Genomic DNA, 19580 nt, shown 5'->3' with positions numbered 1-19580 from the left:
GCTCAGGGAACGCCAGTTTTATTTGAAACAACGATGGGGTGAGCTAAAAATACTACCAGGAGCAGCCACGTGGCCCAGCCCCAGCCAATGAAAGCCAGCTGAAGTTGATGCCAGGTGGGTTCCGGGAGAGCACCAGCACCAAACAGGCCCAGCTGGCACCAACCTCTGCTCTTCCCCCTCCCGCACAGAAGGCAGGATGAGGAGTGGCAGGTGAGAGCCATTCGCCGAGGACGGGTGCAGGAGGCTGTAAGGGGCCCAGGGTCCTGACAACTTCCCATGTATCCCCACCAGCCCAGCCTGCTGCCCCCTGACCTCTTGATATGCAGGAAATCCCAAATTACTCTGAGTCTTCTTACAAGAAGACAACACAATCTAATCTGATACAAGTAGCCATCCTTCAACCCCAGGCCTCCGGGCATGCCTGTCCCTTGTCACCCACAGCTTAGCATTTGCTCAGAGAGGTTAAAGTGCTTGCCCACAGTCACACAGCCTGTGAGTGAGGGGTCAGCATTTGAACCCAGATCTTCTCAAAGGTGCCCAGGGTCCCCCCTCATGGCAAGTGAACCAAAGCTGGAGCAGGCAGCCGGGGCAAGCAGGGCTCCAGGCTGGTTCACTCAGCAGTGAGGAGGCGCTGGCTGAGCCCTTCCCGTGCCCCAAACCTTAACTTAGGAGACTTGGGAAGAAGGAGGTCATGGTAGAGGCTGCAGCCGCCATCTCTGCTCTGGCCGCAGCCCACATGTCACCTGCAGCCAGGGTGTCTTTCTCCAACATACCTTGCACCAAGTCTGAGTGACGGAGCGTCCTGGGTGAGGTGAGCACTCACTGTGTGCCAGGCATGTCCCTGTGTGCTGTCTGTCCACACCCATGATCCCCACTTGGCAGGTGAGGAAACCAGGGCCCAAAGAGGGCAAGTAACTTGTCTAGGGCCACCCACTACTAGATGGCCACTCCAGGACTGAACCCAGGTGGTTTAAATTCTCCCATCCCAGAGCTATGCCACCTTCCTCTGGCTCCAAGGTCTAGGGTGTGAAATCCAAACTCCTCCACACAGCTTCCATGGCCCTGGCCACTGGCCTAGGGCTCCCTGCACCCTCCCCCCGCCACCTCCTCCTCACAGCCCTCTCCTCCCACAGGGCAGAGCTCCAGATTTGCAACTGTCCCCCCAGAGCACACGCATGGCCTCCAGGTCTGCCCTCTCTGTCTCCGAGCCAACAGCGTCCAGCACAGCGTCCTGCACAGCACGTGGCAGGCAAACGTCACACACTGTGCACCCACTGCGTGCCATGTGCAGGTACCAGCCAAGCACCTCCCCACGTCATCTCAATTAATCCTCACAAAATCTCCAGGAAGCAGCCACCATTCTACCCATTTCCTCTATGGAAACACCAGGCTCTGCGCGACGCATTCTGTTCAGCGAGGAAGCAGCAGACCAGGACGCATGACACCCACAAGGAGGCTGTGCCCCCAGCTGGCTCTAACCACTGCTGCGCTCCCTCGCTAGCACACCCAAGCAGTCTGGGCAGGGGAGTGAGGCAGAGGCACAGGCCACACTGAAGGGATCAGTGGCCAATGTCCAGAGCTCCGCAGGAAGGCGTGAAGAAAGAAGGGTGGAGTCGTGTGGGGGAGATCCACACGTCTAGGAAGTTTGGACTTGACCCTGCAGACTTCCTGGCAGCCCTGAAGGTTTGGGAGCTTGAACAAGAGCCACTGGCTTTAGGCAGATCCCCCTGACCCGAGGGGCTGCAGAGGGCACAGCTGGCTGCTCCCTTTGCCGTAAGCAATGAGAGTCTAGGCTTCTGGGGTGGCTTCCCTGGCGAGGCTGGCAGGACGTCAACCCTCCATGGTGGTGTGGGGTGCTGGGCAACCCAGAGTGGACACCTGCCCGGCAACCTCCTTGGGAGAGAAGATGTCACGGCATGGCCACAGCTATTGAACTAACCGGCAGCTTGCGTGGCCTGGACAGTCAGAGCTGTGCTTAGAGCTCAGGAAAGGAGCCACCTGGAAGAGTGGCCAGCCCCAGGTAAAGAAAGATGGACTCCTTCTGGTGGCCCACCCATATGGAAGCTTCCGGTGGCACCACCAGAACCAGGCCAGGCCCTGCAGCTGCCCTGGGATTTGGAGGTCAGCAGGTGCTGTGAAGGGAGAATGAGGGGTGCATGGAGAACCCCAGATCCACAGGAAGCAGGACTGCCCTCCCAACTGGACCACCCACCACTTCTTGCAAACACCTGCCATTCAGATTCGTGGGCTGCTGTTTTTCAAGGATTTGCTTTTCTGAAAGACCTGGAGAATATTCTAGAACAGTTAAATATAGCTCTCATCAAAGCTGTCCCATTTACATGCCTATGTTCATTCAAGAAACATTCTCTGAGGGCCTGCTTGGTGCCAGACACTGGGGGGTGGCCTCAGCCACCATGAGGTGAAGAAGCTGGACCCTGCTGAGATGTGCTGGGGGCAGGGGATGAAGACTGGCTTGGGAAGACCTGAGCACAACACGGGGTGACGGGTGCTGAGCTGGCAGCCACCCTGGAGCTACAGGGGCACACAGGAGAGGCACCTAACCAGCCAGAGGCTGACAGAGGAGGGGTCTTTAGTGGTTAGGAACACCCTGCCCAGCCTGTGACTCAGTCTGCATGGGGCAGGGGTAAACTGAGGGACAGGGCTGAGTGGCAAGCAAGAGCTTGGACTTTAAGGGCCATGGTGAGCAATGCTTGTATGCTGTAGGCCACTGGGGGCCATCGATGGCTTCTGAGCAGGAGAGTGACTTGACCTGCTCTGATGGGTGGGCAGCTTGCTGGACATCAGCATGGGCCTTGAGCCATTCAGAAGTGCATGCAACTGTTGAGTAACACCTTGACTTAGGAGACTCGGGAAGGGGGAGGTCATGGTAGAGGCTGCAGCTCCCATCTCTGCTCTGAGGGTGCACTCCCAGCCTCTTAAAAACAAATGCTTAGGTCATACCCAGGAGAAGCCAGAAATTAGAGAGGGCTCTCTGTGTGCCCAGAATGATCTAGGCGGAGCTGGAAAACAAAACCCAAGGGAAAAAACCAGAGCGTTTCCCATGGCCAGGTCTCCTGGGTCTTGGTGGCGGGCAGTGGGAGACTTCAGCCAGGAAAAACAGTGCTGGGGAGGAGGTCACCGGCCGTTCCTTTCTAAACCACAAAGAGGGCAGGGCCCAGGTGGTGGCAAATGCCCACCGGATAGGAAGGAGAAGAGCAGCACAGCACTCAACATCGCCTCGTAGGGGAAGCTGCAGGGCGCAGGACTAAGGCTTACAGAGACGAGCGCAACGCCCTACCAGCTTCGGACTTCCTACCAGATGGGGTGAGGAGTAGGTTTCTGGACGCCAGGCAGGAAGAAAGCAGTCAGAGAGAGTATCACCCGCCCTGCCCCTGCCAGCAGCTTCACCCTGCTCATGCCCTCCTCCCCTCAACTCTTCTCCCTTTGAGGTGCTCCCCTGCTGACAGCATTCCCCATCTCAGCTCCACCTTCTCTTCTAATTCTTTTACTGGGGACTCTTGGGACATCCCAAGATGCCAAATGAAGCAGCAGGTGGCCTCTCTCTTCAGCAGCAGGTCTGGGGGTTACCATTACCAGCCCCTGGACTTCAGAGCCAACCTTGTCTGTGGGCTCGTTTAGAAGACTAAAGCCCAGACAGGGAAGCAGATCTGCCCAAGGGATCGGAGTCGACCATGTGTTACCAGGTCACATCCAGGACAGGTGGTAGCTGACCACAGCCGGGGGCTCAGAGGGCTACCCCTGTCACAGGAGGTATGTGAGCAGAGTGTGCAGGGCCTCTGAACAGGCCACCAGCAGGTCCCTTCCTCCCCAGGAGTCTAGACTTGAGGTCCCTTAAGTCTCAAGGCAGGAGTGAGATGGGGAATGCAGCCATACCCCCTTCTCCCAGTCATCTTCATACGATTGGTCTAAGTGTGGTCATGAGGCGCAGCCGTGGCCAATGAGGTAGAGGCAGAAGTTATTGGAGGGGGATTTAGGAAAGTTTGTTAAAAGGACAATGTCAGCTGCCATAACCCTTCTGACCTTTGCCCCACTTTCTTCCTGCCTGAGACAAATGCCAATACATTCCAGATGACAAAGCCAAAAAAAAAAAAAAAATCAAAAAAGGCCAAGTCCCAGGTGGTGTACCCCAGGGACTGGCACCATCACTCACCTGACATTCCGCCTAGACATCTCCTGGGAACTCCGTGGCCTCTGGTTGCCTCCAAGTCAGCAGCATTTCAGTGTGGTCCTCACACCAACACAACATTACCTGGTGAAGCCTCAATGAAGGCATGCGAGCACATTCTTTTGTGCAATTTAGCACCAAACATTTCTGATAATAGCATTATAATATAACGTAATATAACATTATCTGATGATATAACATTTGACATGTTTTCTTTCTGTCCTTTCTCCTAGGAAGCGACAAGTAAATTTGAACCTCTACCACAGTCAATATGAAAGTTAGTATACATGAATCACACATGCACCTCAGATTTGGGAGCTGGCTTTATACCTTATTTTTATGCCTTTCTGTTGTAAGCCAAGCCAAAACCTTCCTAGAAGGAAAAAAGGTAAAAATAAGCTAAAAACATGAACACATATATATAACAAATGCTAATAAAAGAAAGCAGACATAACAATAATATCAGAGGGAAAAATAACTTAAGGCAAAAAGCATTAAATACAATAAAACAGCACGTTTTGTATAGGCAAGCTTATATCCACCAAGAAGAAATAACTAACATGAACCTTTATGTACCTAACCACATAGCTCCCAAATACATGAAGCTAAAATTATCAAAAATACAAGAAGAAACTGACAAGTCACAGTGACAAAGCATGGAAAGAGACACTAATGGATCCTCTCAGAAATTAAATAGACCTAATAATAATAATAGTTAAATTATAAAGTAAATGAGGTGAACTGATGTGATGATGCTGGGGACTGCAGTGAACTGGAAAGAGCACATGCTCCATTTAAGGCATAAAAATTAACAAAATAATGATAATTTAAAATACTATATCTGCTAAACCCAATATGTGTGCAGGCTAACTGAGCCAGTAATCATTAGTTTTCAAACCTTGAAAAGGATCTGAGTAAGATGAGTTTGATTTAATATATTTGTGCAGTACTTTATACACAACAAAGAGATAAATGTTCTTTTCAAATATCCATGGAATTCTAAAAAAGTAATTATGAGCTATAAAGAAAAAGTCCAATAATGTTTAAAATATAAAAATTATGCATTAGAAATGTATCTACAGACAGTGAATGTCCAATACATGTTAGCTATTTTAAATGTTTGCAATGCAATAACTAACTCAATCTTCTCAACAACTTTGAGGGCTGCTGTTGTGTTGTCATTATTAGGTTATTAAGTATGAAATGTCCAATTTCATACTTACGAGGGTATTTTACTTTAACACGTTTTGTTTTATTTTTATTGTAAAGGTATGTCTTCATTCTTTCAAATGCACATTTTGACTTGTAATTATCTTTCAATTTTTTAAAATAATTTTTGTACAACCATAGATAAGTCAAAAATTCATATTATTTTCAAATATGAGTTCCATTATAAAACCAATACAACATAGACAGCTCAAAATATCAACAAAGTGTTTTGAAAGGATATGGCTAATGTACACCCTGTACATCAATGGTTTAAAAGGTTCTGTTGTGGTAATTTTAATCTTAAAAATGAACCACATAGACTATCTGAGACCAAGGTGAATAACAATAAATTAAAAACTGTAGGGGAAGTGAATTCATATCAACCTACACATAAATTAACACCAAGGTTTGATGTTATTATTCCAACAATATTAGACCATTTAAAACAAATCAACAAGGTAAAGAAGCTGGATAGATGAGTACTATGTAAATTAAACAAACGTCAAAAGAAAAATCATCTCAAAGCTTGCCTTTCTTTGCTGTCATGACATAAAGATGATCCATTTCTACACCATATTGTTACTTGTGATAAAAAAAAAATAGATTCTTTTCGACAATCACAATGACTGGATAAAGACAAAGTGCTGAAACACAGTCCAAAACCAAAAATTCATCAAAAAAAAGTAATGGTGTCTGTTTGGTGGTCCAGTGCTGGTATTATCCACCACAGCTTCATAAAACCTAGTCAATTGATTACAGCAAATGTCTACTGAACCCAATTGTATGAAATGATGAGTTTGTTTATGATTAAACAGCCAAGATTGGTCAATAGGGACAAGCCAATCCTCTTAAAAGACAATGCTCAACCACATGCTGCACAAAAAATGCTGTTTAAACTGCAGAGCCTGGATCTAGAAACTCTCTGTCATCCACTGTATTCACCAGACCTTACACCAACTGTACCACTTCTTCCAGACTTTGGACCACTTACTACAAGAAAAAACACTCAATTCTCAACAAGTTGTGAAAAATGCCTTTTGCAATTTCATCACCACTCACTCTTCAGGCTTCTTTTCTGCTGGCATAAACAAGCTACCATTAAGATGACAAAACTGTGTCAATAGTTTAGACACATACTTTGATTAATTGTACTGCTTCTTGTTTGAGATAGAATAAACTAAACTTTTGATTCGAAATCAGACATTTCATATTTAATGACCTAATATCATTCTCATTTTATATATGGCAAAAGCCAAGTCAGAGAGAGGCTGAATTATATGCCCAATGTCACACAATTAGTAAATGAACAAGACAGAATAATAGACTTATCTAATCACTATGCTAATGAAAGTGTGTGTGTGTGTGTGTGTGTGTGTAACTTCAAAACACACACCTCAAATAACCCTTGGATTAAAGAAAAAACTCACAGATTATTTATAAATAAACAATGAGAGAATGATGGGATGCAGCCAAAGTGGCACACAGAGGAAAACATATAGCCTTTAGTACATTTATCAAAAAAAAAAAAAACTTGAGAGAGAGAGAAAGACTAGTGTCTGTCAGTGCATGAAGCTAGCAAAAAATAAATAAACCTAAAGAATGTAAAATAAGTACTTAATAAAGATAAAAGTAAAAATCAATGAGATAGATGGCATACTATAATAAAACCAAGAGCTGGTTCTTTTAAAAGATTAATAAATGTTGGCAACTAATTCCCAATATTTTTAAACAATGTAAGAGCCAAAGAAAACACATGTGCACACCAGAGCCTGTGAGAGAGTCAAGTGTTGCATCCTCCTCTATGCTGTGACTTGCTGCCAGCTGTCACCTCTTGGAAGTGGGGCTGAGGGGCTGAGCCATGAGCCTTCCACTTCTATGCTATGTCCTGTTTGGTTTTTCTTAAGTTTTTACTATGCAAATTTTGAAATATATACCAAGGCAGAGAAAAAAGAATAATTAACCCCTAGATATGAATAATCAAGCTTCAGCAATTAAGAACTCGTGGCCAATCTTGTTTCATCTAGATCCCCAACTACTCTCCTTGTGATTCAGGTTGTTTTAAAGCAAATCTCAGAAATGTCATCTATAAATGCTTCCATATCTCTTTAAGATAAGGACTCATTTATTATATATATCCATATTAAAATAATCACACCAAAAAGTTAACATTAATGTGTGTGCATATGTTTAAAATACAGAAGTGTGGCATGATACCTATTTAAAAATCCAGTTAAGAAAAAGGTTTAAAATCATGATAGATTTAATAGACCTCAAAACATGCTGAAGGAGACAGGATCCCCCACAGCCTGAAAATGGGGACACTGAGGCTGAGGGCAATGGAGTGGCCTGCCTGCCATCCCCAGCTAGTCTGAGGTAGAGGAGGGATTTGAGCCAAGGCCCCTCCATGACCTGTTCTGGGCTGGGTCCACTCTACCATAGGAGGTTTTCAAAATACAGCCAGATTTTGAGAATGATAATAGGTGAATTAACATTTGGGCAGCAAAATATTTTTGACACTCATAAGATAAACTCAGATTCATGTGTGACACGACAGAGAAGCAACGCACGTTGGGTGACTTGCACATGACAGGCCCTGGACAGGTCTTTCATTTCCTTGATCTCACACAATCCTCATAGCGGTCCTAGGAGGTTGTTGTGAGCTGAACTGTGTCCCCCTGTACCAAATTCATTGTTGAAATCCCAACTTCCATTACCTATGAATGTAACTGTATTTGGAGGTAACTGAGGTAAACCGAGGCCCTTAGTTTGGGCCCTAATCCAATCTAACTGACGTCCTTATAAAAATAGGAGATCGGGACACACATACATGCACACACACACACACACACAGAGAGAACAACCATCTACAAGCCCAAAAGAGAGGCCTCAGGAGAAATCAACCCTGCTAACACCTTGACCTCAGACTTCTAGGCTCCAGAACTGTGAGAATGTTAATTTCTGTTGTTTAAATCACCCTGTCTGTGGTACTTTATCATGGCAGTCCTGGCAAACTAATTCAAAGGTAGAGTGTGGACGATTTTGCAGATGAGAAAACAGCACAACATCTGAGAGCTATGCCATGTGCAGGATTTGAACCTGGTGAGAACCCGATGCTATGCTCTCCACTGCCCCAGGCTGCAAGTCATGGAGGAGGCGGGGCTTGCCAAGAGGCGTGGACCAGCTCCTGGTCAGACAGCACAATGAGAAGTTGCACCACTGCCTTGATCTCATTGTGGGCAGGAGGTAGTTCCCGCCTTGGTCACATGACTTGCTTCAGCCAGTGGTATGTGAGAGAAATAAAGCATAACAGAGGAGTCTTAGCATAAGAGGTCTCACTGGCTTTCATTGCCCTCCTATGCCTTTGCCATCATCAAGAGAAAAACATGTAATGGCTTGGAGGAGAGCTGCAAAACACTGCTGGCCAGCCGCACCTCTCTGGAGCAGTCAAGCCCAGCTAAGCCACAGCCTGTGAACAATAATAAATGATTGGGTTCCAAGCCTCTGTGTTTGTGGAAGATTTGTTACACATCACTAGCTAACTGATACAGAAGGTCAAAAGAAGCAGTACATAACAATATAGTTACAAGGACACTCTCTGAAGTCAGACTGCCTGGGTGTAACTCCTTTCTGCCACTTATTAGCTAATGACCTGGAGGGAGTTGCTTAGCCTCTCTGATCTTCCACGTCCTCATCTGTAAAATGGGGATACAGAGATACATGAAGATATCTATCTCTCAGGGTTTTTGAGGGGATGCAATTAACTGAGATAGTGTCTGTAAAAACCCAGAACATCATAAACATGCCATGAAAAATGGCTCTCTTGTTGTGGCAAGGTTACACTTGTCTTGGGGAGCTCTGGCCATTGTGCAGTTAAGTGACAGGCACCTCCTAGCACACCAGGCACTAGGGACCCTGAGATCAGACAGATCCCAGCCCTCAAGCAGCTTTCACAAGACCAGCCCCAGCACAGCCCAGGCCCTCATCCTCACCTCCTGGCCAGTGTCAAGGGGACAGACATGAGGTCAGGCTCAGCACCTTGTAAGCACCCTGTGCCAGGCTGGGCAGAAGAAATGGCCTGGGCAAGGTCCCCAGGCTGGGAACTGCCAGACTAGTGGGGTCCCAGGGTGTGCAGCCCAGAAGTGGATGGAGGCAGGGAAAGAGGAAGGGACGGGCAAAGGCAGGCCATGGACTCGGCGGGGCAGAGGGCTGGGTGCCATGACCACACGCCCTGTGCTTCCTGCCCAGGTGACACTGTCTGCTGGGAGGCCTCTCACCTTCCTGAGTGGGTTGCACCTTGCATGTCTGACAGGGCCAGTGACAGCCAAGGGCCATTTCATAAGTGGGCATCTCTTCCTGCCCGATGCCCACCAGACTCTCATGTGCCTGGTACTAACAGGCAGCCTTGGGGACCAAGATCACACATTTAAGCCTTGGGAGTGACAAGTGCCTCACTTGGCAAGGTAGGTCCCTAACCTGCCTTCTCTTGTTAAAAGCAACAGCTCAAGTTTAAAAGGCTGGAGCCTCTGTCCTGTGCTGCCCAGTGGCCCAAAGGCACAGCTGAGCAGAAAGATGTCACCTGGACCACTCAGCTCTGAGCTGCGTGTGCCTGCTCTCAGGGACCAGGAGGGCAAGCTGGTGTCGGTACACACAGATGCTCCACCTTGTCTCGTGGCCCCCACTGGGATCCGCACATCAGCCATCACCTCCTCTCTCGGTCCATAGCACATCATTCTGTGTCAAGCTCAGGTGCCACAGTTTGTATTTAGGTCCCCACCAATCCAAGACAGAAAATTTTTGCTTAGGAGCACAGAGTAGAAGATTGTGTGCTCAAAACAAGTTAATGCGGGAAAGGGCTACCCAGAAAAGCTGGTGTACCAGCCAGGGACGTTAACAGAAGTGTATCACCCAGACAAGGGGAGGTGACAGTCTGCTCTCCCTGCGTGGTCAGACTGGACTTGGTGAGCACACACAGGCCAAGGTTGCTCAGAGGACAGGAACCAGTCCCTGAAGGGCATCACTGGAAGGAACTTAGGGGCCCGGGGCTATCTCCGAATCCCTACAGACTGTCACAGGAGAGGAGGTGAGCCAAGCTCCATGCAGCCCTCCCTTCGGAGGACTGTAAGCTACACAGTGGGTGCCCTTAGCCAAAAGGGGAGAACTTACTATAGGAGGAGGTCCCCAGCGTGGGGACAAGAGGGAAAAGACACCCTCAAGACAAAATTCCTGGAGGAAAGGAACACCAGACTCTCCTCCCCTGGAAGGCTGGCCATGGAGGAGGATGTTCCAGCACGAGGTGGGCAAGACCCACCCCAAACGATCGTGTTCCAGAACTCCTCTGCCCACGGGCACTCGCAGGAGTGCTCACTGCCCCCCCTCTGTCAGCCCCGCCTATCTGGGGTCCTTGCCTCCCATTCGCAGGGCTCTGCTGAGAACAGGTGTTGTGCTTATTCCCGTGTCTCCCTCAGCTTCTGGCAGGGCTGCCGTGAACACGCAGCCTAGGGCTGCTTGCTGTGCTCTGACTCAGAAGGGCCGATCCTCTGGGGCCAGCAGCCTACCCAGCCTGGCTCCGTGGCCCCCCTCAGCACACCCTCCCCACATCAGACTCACCCACACATCGCTGTGCTGAGATCCTTCTCCTCTCCTAGGTCTGAGGCCCTGGAGTTCCAGTTTCTGAACGTATGTCTGCTGGTTTCTCCTCAGGCGACCGTTGCAGAAACTGGCAGCCCCTTTAAAAGAAGACCTCCACCCACGTACACACACACCCTCACGAGATCAGAACACCAAACAATAACCTTAACATTCATCTAAACATACACACCACTTCATTATGTGTGAGGTAATGAGCTCCCTGTCACTATAGGCATTCAAGAAGATGACTGATAGGAGGAGTTCTGGGGTGCTGGTAATATTTTGTTTCTTGTTGTGAGTGCTGGTTATATGGGCATGATTTCTCTATGAGAATTCATTAAACAATACACTTTTGAAATGTGCACTTTTTTGTATGAATATTATACTAAAATAAAAATGCTTAAAAATAAAAAATGATTGGGATTGGCTAATCACTTGGCAGGAAGGAGATGGGGCTGGAACAACTTGGAGATTCCTCAATGGAGGCCATCAAGCCACTAATACTTACTGAGTCTCTAATTGGGGTACTGTGCATGCCTACCACTGTTGCCAGCACAGGGCCCCCACCCAGCACATGGACAGAGAGGGGAAAAAGTCCTTCCAATGGAGAAATAAGCAGATGAGTGGACACCCAAGGGAGCACAGAGGAATGAATGCGTGAGTGATAGAGTGAATACACAGAAGGATGGATGGATGATGAATGAATGGAGGATGGATGAACAGTAATGGATGGATGTATGGACAGTGGATGGATAGATGATGGATGGATAGATGGATGGATGGCGGATAGATGATGATAGAAGGATGGATGAAGGAATAATGGATGATGGATGGATTATGGATGGGTGGATGAATGATGGATGAATGAGTGAGTGAGTGATAGATGGATTATGGATGATAGATGGATGGGTGCCAGAAGGATGGATAAAGCATGGAAAAATGAGGGATGGGTGGAAGGGAGATAGGTGGATGATGGATGGGTGGATGTTTGGATGGATGATAAATAGAAAGGTGATAGAAAGATGCATGAAGGATGGAAAGATGATGGATGGATGGTGGATGGATGGATGGATGATAGAAGGATGGATGAAGGATGGTGAATGGATGATGGATGGGTGGATGGATGACAGATGGATGAGTGGATGAATGGATGACGGATGGATGGATGGATAGATGATGGATGAATGGATGAAGGATGGATGATGGACGGATGGATAAATGAATGGATAGATGGATGATGGATTGATGATGGACAGATGGAAGATGGATAGAGTAATGAATGGATGGATGGTATATGGATAGATGATGGATGGAGGGATGGATAGATGGATGGATGATGGCTAGATGGATGATAGAAGGATGGATGAAGGAAGAATGGATGATGGATGGGTGGATGAATGATTGATGGATGAGTGAGTGAGTGATAGATGAATTATGGATGGATGAATGGATGGAGGATGGATGCATGATAGAAGGATAGATGATAGATGGATGGATTATGGATGGATGGATGATTAATGGATGATGGATGGATAATGGATGTAGGTGTGAACAAGCAGATTCATGGAGGACCCAGTGAGTGAGTATATCGGGAATGGAGGGATGGAGGTATGAATAAGAGGTGTGTGGAGGAAGAGGTGTACACCAAGGCCTGATTCCCATCTTCCTCCTGCTCTGACCGCAATAGACTTAGCTGGTGAAAGTGACCCAGGAAAGAGCAGGTGAAGGCACTGGGTGTCTGAAACTCCTAGGGCTTCTCTCACTTGATCCCCATCCCTGCCTCAGAGCACCTAGCTGGGTGTCTCCATGTAACTGTGTAACATGTAACTGGAGACATCTCTTATATGTCTTCAGAGTCAGTAGGAACCCTATTCCACCCAACTCTGCCTCCTCCAGGACATCTAAAAATAGGCCATGTTTTCTGGAGGGCCCAGGGCTGTCGAGTGAGCCCAGGAACAGGAAGGGTCTGGGGAAGAGGAGCTGTCCACAGGCATCTCAAGTATCCCTGCATGGCCAGCTAGCCCACTGGACATTACCAGTGGGCTCCTCCCAGACTAGCTCAGGGGGCTCTAGGTGGCCCCTTCACCTGGGTCTGGCTAAGTAGATTTCCTAAGCATTAGAGCTAAAGAGAGAAGCAAAAATACCCAGAAAGCTGTAATCCTAGCACTCTGGGAGGCCGAGGTGGGTGGATTGTTTGAGCTCAGGAGTTCGAGACCAGCCTGAGCAAGAGTGAGACCCCGTCTCTACTAAAAATAGAAAGAAATTATCTGGCCAACTAAAATAGATATATAGAAAAAATTAGCCGGGCATGGTGGTGCATGCCTGTAGTCCCAGTTACTCGGGAGGCTGAGGCAGTAGGATCGTTTAAGCTCAGGAGTTTGAGGTTGCTGTGAGCTAAGCTAACGCCACGGCACTCACTCTAGCCCAGGCAACAAAGCGAGACTCTGTCTCAAAAAAAAAAAAAAAAAAAAAAAAAAAAATACCCAGAAAGAATAACCCAGAGGCTCAGCCCTAGTCACAGGGACAGCTCCACAGTGGGAGCCTGTGGTAAGGAGATCCCAACTGCATTATGGAGTTTCAGGCCCTCTACTCTGGCGGGCACAGCCTTAACTGCCTCAGTTCCCTCATTTGTAAAGTGGAGCAATGCTCCTGTCAGCCTGGTGGAGGAATTGAGTGCATGTCTGTGGAAGCTCCGTGCGCCCTTGGCACAGTCCGCTGGGTGGGGCTGGTGCTGCTTCCATCCTGCAGTCCTTCAGGAGATGCCCACTCTGGGCCAGGTGTGGTGCAGGGAGGAAAGACACCATTCAGGCCTGGGGCACAGTAAATGGTATCAACAAGGCCAGGATGGAGAGAGGAAGGGGGGGGAGGGGCACAGCCCAGGGGGGCAGGCGCATAGCTCAGGGAGGCAGTGTGAGGGGAAGGCTGGGAAGACTTCTTGGAGGCCAAGGACCTGTAGAAAGGCTTCCAAGGAGCCAGCCACGGTGCATGTCCTCTGTGCACAATGAGCTGGGTGGCACAGGAGGGTTAAGGCAGTCCCTGGCTTAGCTGTCTCTGCGCTTCACCCTGGCCTGCCACCAGCTGTTTGGGTTTCCAGCTCCCTCTCCCTCCCACCTCAAGGCCAGGCCTTATCTTGTCATCTAGACTGTCCCCAGAGCCTCAGAGGCAGCACAGGCCAGGCAGGGCCAGGTGCTAAACAAGAGTGTGAACCATGTATCCAAAGTACCCTCAAGGGTGTCAGAAGAAATGGAAAATGCTATCCATTTCGTGAGAACTCTACTCAAGGCTGTGTTCACGAAGGAGAAAAGGATGGTGTCCCAGTGCACTCTGTTTTTAAACAGGTGTAGGACCTGGGGCAAGGAAACTATAGGAGCCCCAAAGCTTTTTCTCAGATGTGCCCTGTCCCCTGCCAGCAGATTTTTGCTTCTGCGTCATTCACCTCAATTCTTGCAGCAGCCACCTCTGGCTTCAGATGGGCCCCGAGAGTCCGGGGAAACACGGCTCCTCCCTCCTCAGAACTGTAGCAAAAAAGGAAAAACCCACGTCTCCTACCCTCCTTCCTTATGGCAATCCAGTTTTTCAGTTGTCCACCCCTCTGCAGATGAGATCTGATTTCTAATCACGGTTTCTTCTTTTTTAATGACCCTGAAGGTGGTAACCGATCACAGATGTTGGACTGAAAAAAGAAGCGTCATGGAGATTTCAGTTCTGTTAGTTAGATAGTGGGTAGCAGCTGATTGTGGGACATAGTTTTGGCCTAAAGCACCTACTGTAGGAAGGTTACAGGTTTGCATCAAGGGTCCCTTCCACACTGAGGCTTTAGCCCCAAGCAAAGCAAATTCAAATAAAGCACCTTCACCTCTGTCCAGACCAGACGCTGGCCCAGCACTCTCGATATCTGCCACTTTTACCAACAGGTTGCAGAGGAGGAAGCTCAAATTGTCCTGCTAATCAGAGGAACGGGGCAGGGTACACTTGGGGTTTCCCATCCAAAGGTCTAGGGCTTTGCACTGAGCCCGATAATCTCCTCGGAAGTAGCTACAAGTGGCACAGACATCAAAGGAAGCAACTGGGGAGGAATGGTAGCTGGAACGGGATCAGTGATGTAACTGAATTTGCCCTTTTCGGAGCCCAGCTGGACTCGTGTACTTCCCTGGCTATTCCAATGGTCACTGTTCCCCAGGATCCCAGGAGAGCTAGGGGAGGATTCAGGTAATATCCCTCCAAAGCCTTTTACAAAGGCGCAGCCACAGATTCAACGCTAAGTGGTAATTATATGTTTTTAAAATCCATTTCACAGAGTGAGCTAATAACTGCAGAGAGAAGAAATGTTCATTAGTAGATGCCCAGTGCCAGCCTCAGACACTTGGGTGCAAAGTGGAAGCACACTTGAGACATCGCTCAAGGTTAGATTAAAAATAAGAACGCCCATGAAGATTAACGTGATTCATTAATATCACTGTCCATTAAGGGGCAATTCCTTGGAGGGCATGGCTTGGGGCTGGGTTTTGTTCTAGGCCTAGGAGCACCTTAATTTGCATTTCTATTTAAAAAATAGAAAAAAAACAAACAGAATTAACTGGAAAGGTGCTCTGTTTTCTATAAATTTGAGCTCTTCTGCTAAACAGCTTCTTAGGGCAGAGAGCATGAGGCTTGATCAGACTACGTCCAAGAGCATGGATACCTACTGAGTGCAGGGCACACTGTGCCTGGCTGCTGCAGGCTTGTGGATTACACCCCGCCCTTCAGAGTCAGCCCATCAGGTGGTTGTTGTGTAATGTCCCTTCTACTGGTGGGGAAACTGAGCTCAGGCACTGGGAAAATGGCCTCCCTGCCATCTTACACTACGCAGGATTCAGATTCCAAGCCAGGTCTGTGGGCTCCAAGTTCAGTGTCTTTCTGCTGTTGGGCAGCTGCGTTAGGACAGTCTTTTCTTCATATGCACACATACATGCACATACACACACACACACACGATTTCAACCTCTTTTCCAGAAAATCAGTTGAAAACCCAATAAAGGAAGTGAGAAAACCAGAACATGCCTCAGATGCCCTCTGGTCCTGTACCGACGCGAATCCCACCACCACCCCGACCCCAGCTGAGACAACCTCCTCCATTTAGCTGCACCTTCCTTGACATCTTCTCTTTGGAGTCTTAACGGTTAGAAGCATATACGCAGAACTACCCATCAGAATCCATAATGAAAACAATCTCAATAAAAACTTCATCAGTCTCAACAACGCACTTCCTGAGGAAAACTGGAACATTTCTGGGTTTGCTTTTAACTCCAGTCCTCTCCTCAATGCTGTAGTTCAACTCTTGGGAGCAGACACACATTTTATGTGCTTGTTTTACTACTGGAAGCCAGCACACCAGCCAATTTCACCTGCCTGCTATCTAGATCAATAAAGGCATGTTTAGGGAGTCAGGAGCTTTTTTCCCCCTCCCCAGGGTGGTCAATTTCAGAGGCATATTTCTTGCTCTCCGGCTCTCCAGCCAACAGGCCCCTATCCCCTGCAACCATCGCCCTGTGCATCTGCGTGCCACTGCCACAGTTTAAAGACAGAGATGATGGCAATGACTGACTGGCCCTCTCAGATGCTGGAAACACAGTGTGGGGGGGAAGGACCCGTCTGTGCTTTGGGTGCTGGGCAAAGGGCATGGGGCAAGCAGAGGCAAAGCTGACTTTGTTTACAACAGAAGGACAAATTCTTTTACAAAACATAAAAACCTGCACCAATGAATTAAACATTTAAAACAAGATGACTCTCTAAAAAGTCTTTTCAACCAAGAAGGAAAGACAGACCGTCCCGTGCTGGCGCTTCCTGTTGCATATGGCACTGAGAAATCCTGTTTTCCAGTGCGCAGAGCTTCCAGACAAAGGAAAACATCAAGGGGCAAATTAGAGGAGAAGGTTCCCAGAGTAAGGCAGGAGGGCCTGGGAGAAGGGTGGGAAGGAGGGGGCACAGGAGGGGTGCAGGAAAGAGACCATCTCTGAGCCAACACACTGGCCCTGAAAGGTCCAAGGAGATGGCCCTGGGGAGGCAGCCTGCCATTCTGGGACAAGTGACAAACCACAAAGACACCACCCTGCCTCCTGCGACACAGGGCATCCACCACTTCCACTGGCATGAAAGGGCCTGCTCTAGTTCCCATGGGTCTCAAAGTGTGATGTCTGTGAGTTCTTCCAACCCAGACCTTCGTGGGGCTAATGCCCTAGGAACTCGCCAGAGACTGCTCGGTGAACAGCACCCTTGGGTGTTGGACCCACAAGCATCCCTGTGGTGTATCAACTGGACCCTCTCCAGGGACTGGGGCTAAACTTCTCCCATTTCTGGGCAATATCCAGACTTGCTTTACCCACTGCCACAGCCTAGGGGGTGGGCTGGTTCTGCCCTGCCCCTACCCTGGACCTCAATTCTAGAGCATTTCACCACAATACCCCCCACCCCCACCCCAAGCACCAGAGAGCAAACTCTCTCCTCCCAGGGGCCTGGCAAGTCCAAGCTCTGAAACTCCACAAAAAGGAACCAGGAGGGAAGAGAGGTGAAATTTGGGCTCAGGGAAGCCCGGAGAGGGGCCCAGAGGCTGTGGATGGCCAGTGCCTTCCAAGCCCCAGGAGCACTCCTCTGCCACCAGAGACCCCCTCGGAGGAGTCTCGGGTGCCAGGACAGCCCTCTCCAACTCCCGGAGAGGTAGTAAGTGTAAGGCTTGGAACCGGCGCAGCCCAGCCCGCACCGGGGCGGTGGGTGGGTGGGTGTCTGCTATAGGATTATTCTTAGCGCTCCACTCTCTTCGCAAAAGTGGCGCCTCCACCCTCCGGCACACTCGTTCAGGGCTCACCAGCCCGGCCCAGACACCAGCGCGGTGGAGAGCCCGGGTGGGCTCCCCGAAGGGTGAGGCTCTAAGCCATGGGCGAGGCGGGGGCTCCCCAGAGAGGAAGGGGCGCTGCGGGAGGTCCCCCGCGAGAGGCTGCGTTTAACCCTCGAAGCCCCGCACCCAGCCCGGCATGGCGCGCTGCGCCGCCTCCCAGGACTCCTGCCGGGGCACGGGGAGCCGGCGGCGCACTCAGCCCTTACCTATGGTGGTGATGACCGTGATGGCAAAGTAGAAGGAGCCGGCGAATTTCCACTGGACTCCGGCGCGGTGCGGCTCAGACTGCAGGATCACCAGCTCCAGCTGCCGGTAGTCTTCGCTGGTGATGTTGTACTTGCCCCTGATGCGGGTCTCCTCGGCTTTGAGTTTCTCCTCCTCGCGCATCTCGTTGTCGGACTCGAGGGCATCGAAAACGGCGGCGCCCACCAGCAGGTAGGTAAAGGTGCAGAGGATGAGGGACACAGTCCGCACATTCTGCTTCTTCATGGCCGCCAGAAAGGCAACGATGCGAGGGAGATGCCCCGAAGGCTGAGAGCGGCGCGTGCCGTCCCACCGCAGCGCTCGGCGGCGGCGGCTAAGTTGAAAGCGGCGGTAGCAGCAGCAGCAGCAGCACGGAGGCGATTCGGGAGCCCGAGGGGATGCCCGAGGGGGTGCCCCTTCGCTGGGACCGCCAGAGCCATCGCTATCGCGAGGCGGCTCACCGGCCTGGGGCGGTGCGCTGCCGGGCTCCGCTGGGGAACCGGACGGGCACAGGAGGCTGCTCGTGCGCCGGGGCCAGCGGTCTGCGAACCCCGACACCCTGCGCCAGAGCCGGGCAAGCCAGCTCGTCGCACTCTGCATGATGGTGGCGGGCGGCTCCTCTGGGCTCTGCTCGGGCCCCTCTGCCCTCTGCTCCTCATCAACCGCTTCCGCGGGAAATGCAGAAGCGGGAACGCACTCCGGAGCGGGGCCGGCGGGCGGCCCCGAGGGCTGGCCTTCCGTGGGCTCCAGCTTTCCGGCAGTGGTGCCCAACGAGGAACCTTTAGGTCTGCGCGCGCCTCGCGGGACCCTCCTTACCTCGGTGGTGGGGAGGAAAAGTTTGCGAAGTGGCGGTGTCTCTAGAGTCCCCTGCAAGCAGGCAGTGGGGCGAGCAGGTGCGGCGAGTGAGGCAGCCCGATGCCCGAAGGTCCGAGCGCTCTGCGCCCACCCAGGTGCAGGGGGGCGCAGCGAGGTCCCCGCCGGGCGTCGGCCGGTCCGCGAAGTTTGCTCGGCTCAACCCTCAAGGCACCGGAACGGGGTGCGGCCCCGGGACGGCAGGGACCGCGGTGGAGCGGCCGCAGGGGCGGCCGGCGGACAGCGCGGGGGCTGTCAGCCAGCCGGCTCCTCCGGGGACGACGAGCGCGGCAGTGGGAAGGGTCCGGCTGGTCTTGCGAAGCTGCAAGGCTGGCGCGGGCGCACGATCTGCGCAGAGTCTGGGCTCTCCGGCGTCTGGGCGTCCGAGGAGGCGTCTGCCCGGGGCGCTACGTGCGTGCGCGCGGGAGGGAGCCCGAATGTGTGTGCGTGTGCGTGTGTGTATGTGCGCTAGGCAGCCCCGCTCGGGCGGGAGGGCCTGGGGAGTGGGGGCCGGGCCTCCCTCCCTCCCTCCCTCTCTCAGCCTCCAGGGCGCGCCACCTCCCGTCTGGTCCCCAGCCAGCTGGCGAGGCT

General features: G+C 50.6%; 1 protein-coding gene across 1 annotated transcript in view; it reads right to left on the bottom strand.

Annotated features, from left to right (window-relative positions):
- The window catches only part of KCNK9 (potassium two pore domain channel subfamily K member 9), a 57353-nt gene extending 38970 nt beyond the window's left edge, over positions 1–18383 (bottom strand). Inside the window, exon 1 of the mRNA XM_069465954.1 lies at positions 18101–18383. Coding sequence (XP_069322055.1) covers positions 18101–18383 — 283 coding nt within the window. The remainder of the gene's footprint in view (positions 1–18100) is intronic.
- Positions 18384–19580: the final 1197 nt, after the last annotated feature.

The sequence above is a fragment of the Eulemur rufifrons genome, chromosome 3 (assembly GCF_041146395.1).
Source record: "Eulemur rufifrons isolate Redbay chromosome 3, OSU_ERuf_1, whole genome shotgun sequence".
Lineage (NCBI taxonomy): Eukaryota > Metazoa > Chordata > Mammalia > Primates > Lemuridae > Eulemur > Eulemur rufifrons.
Note: the sequence above shows the minus strand (reverse complement) of the source record. Positions and strands in the feature narration are given on the sequence as shown.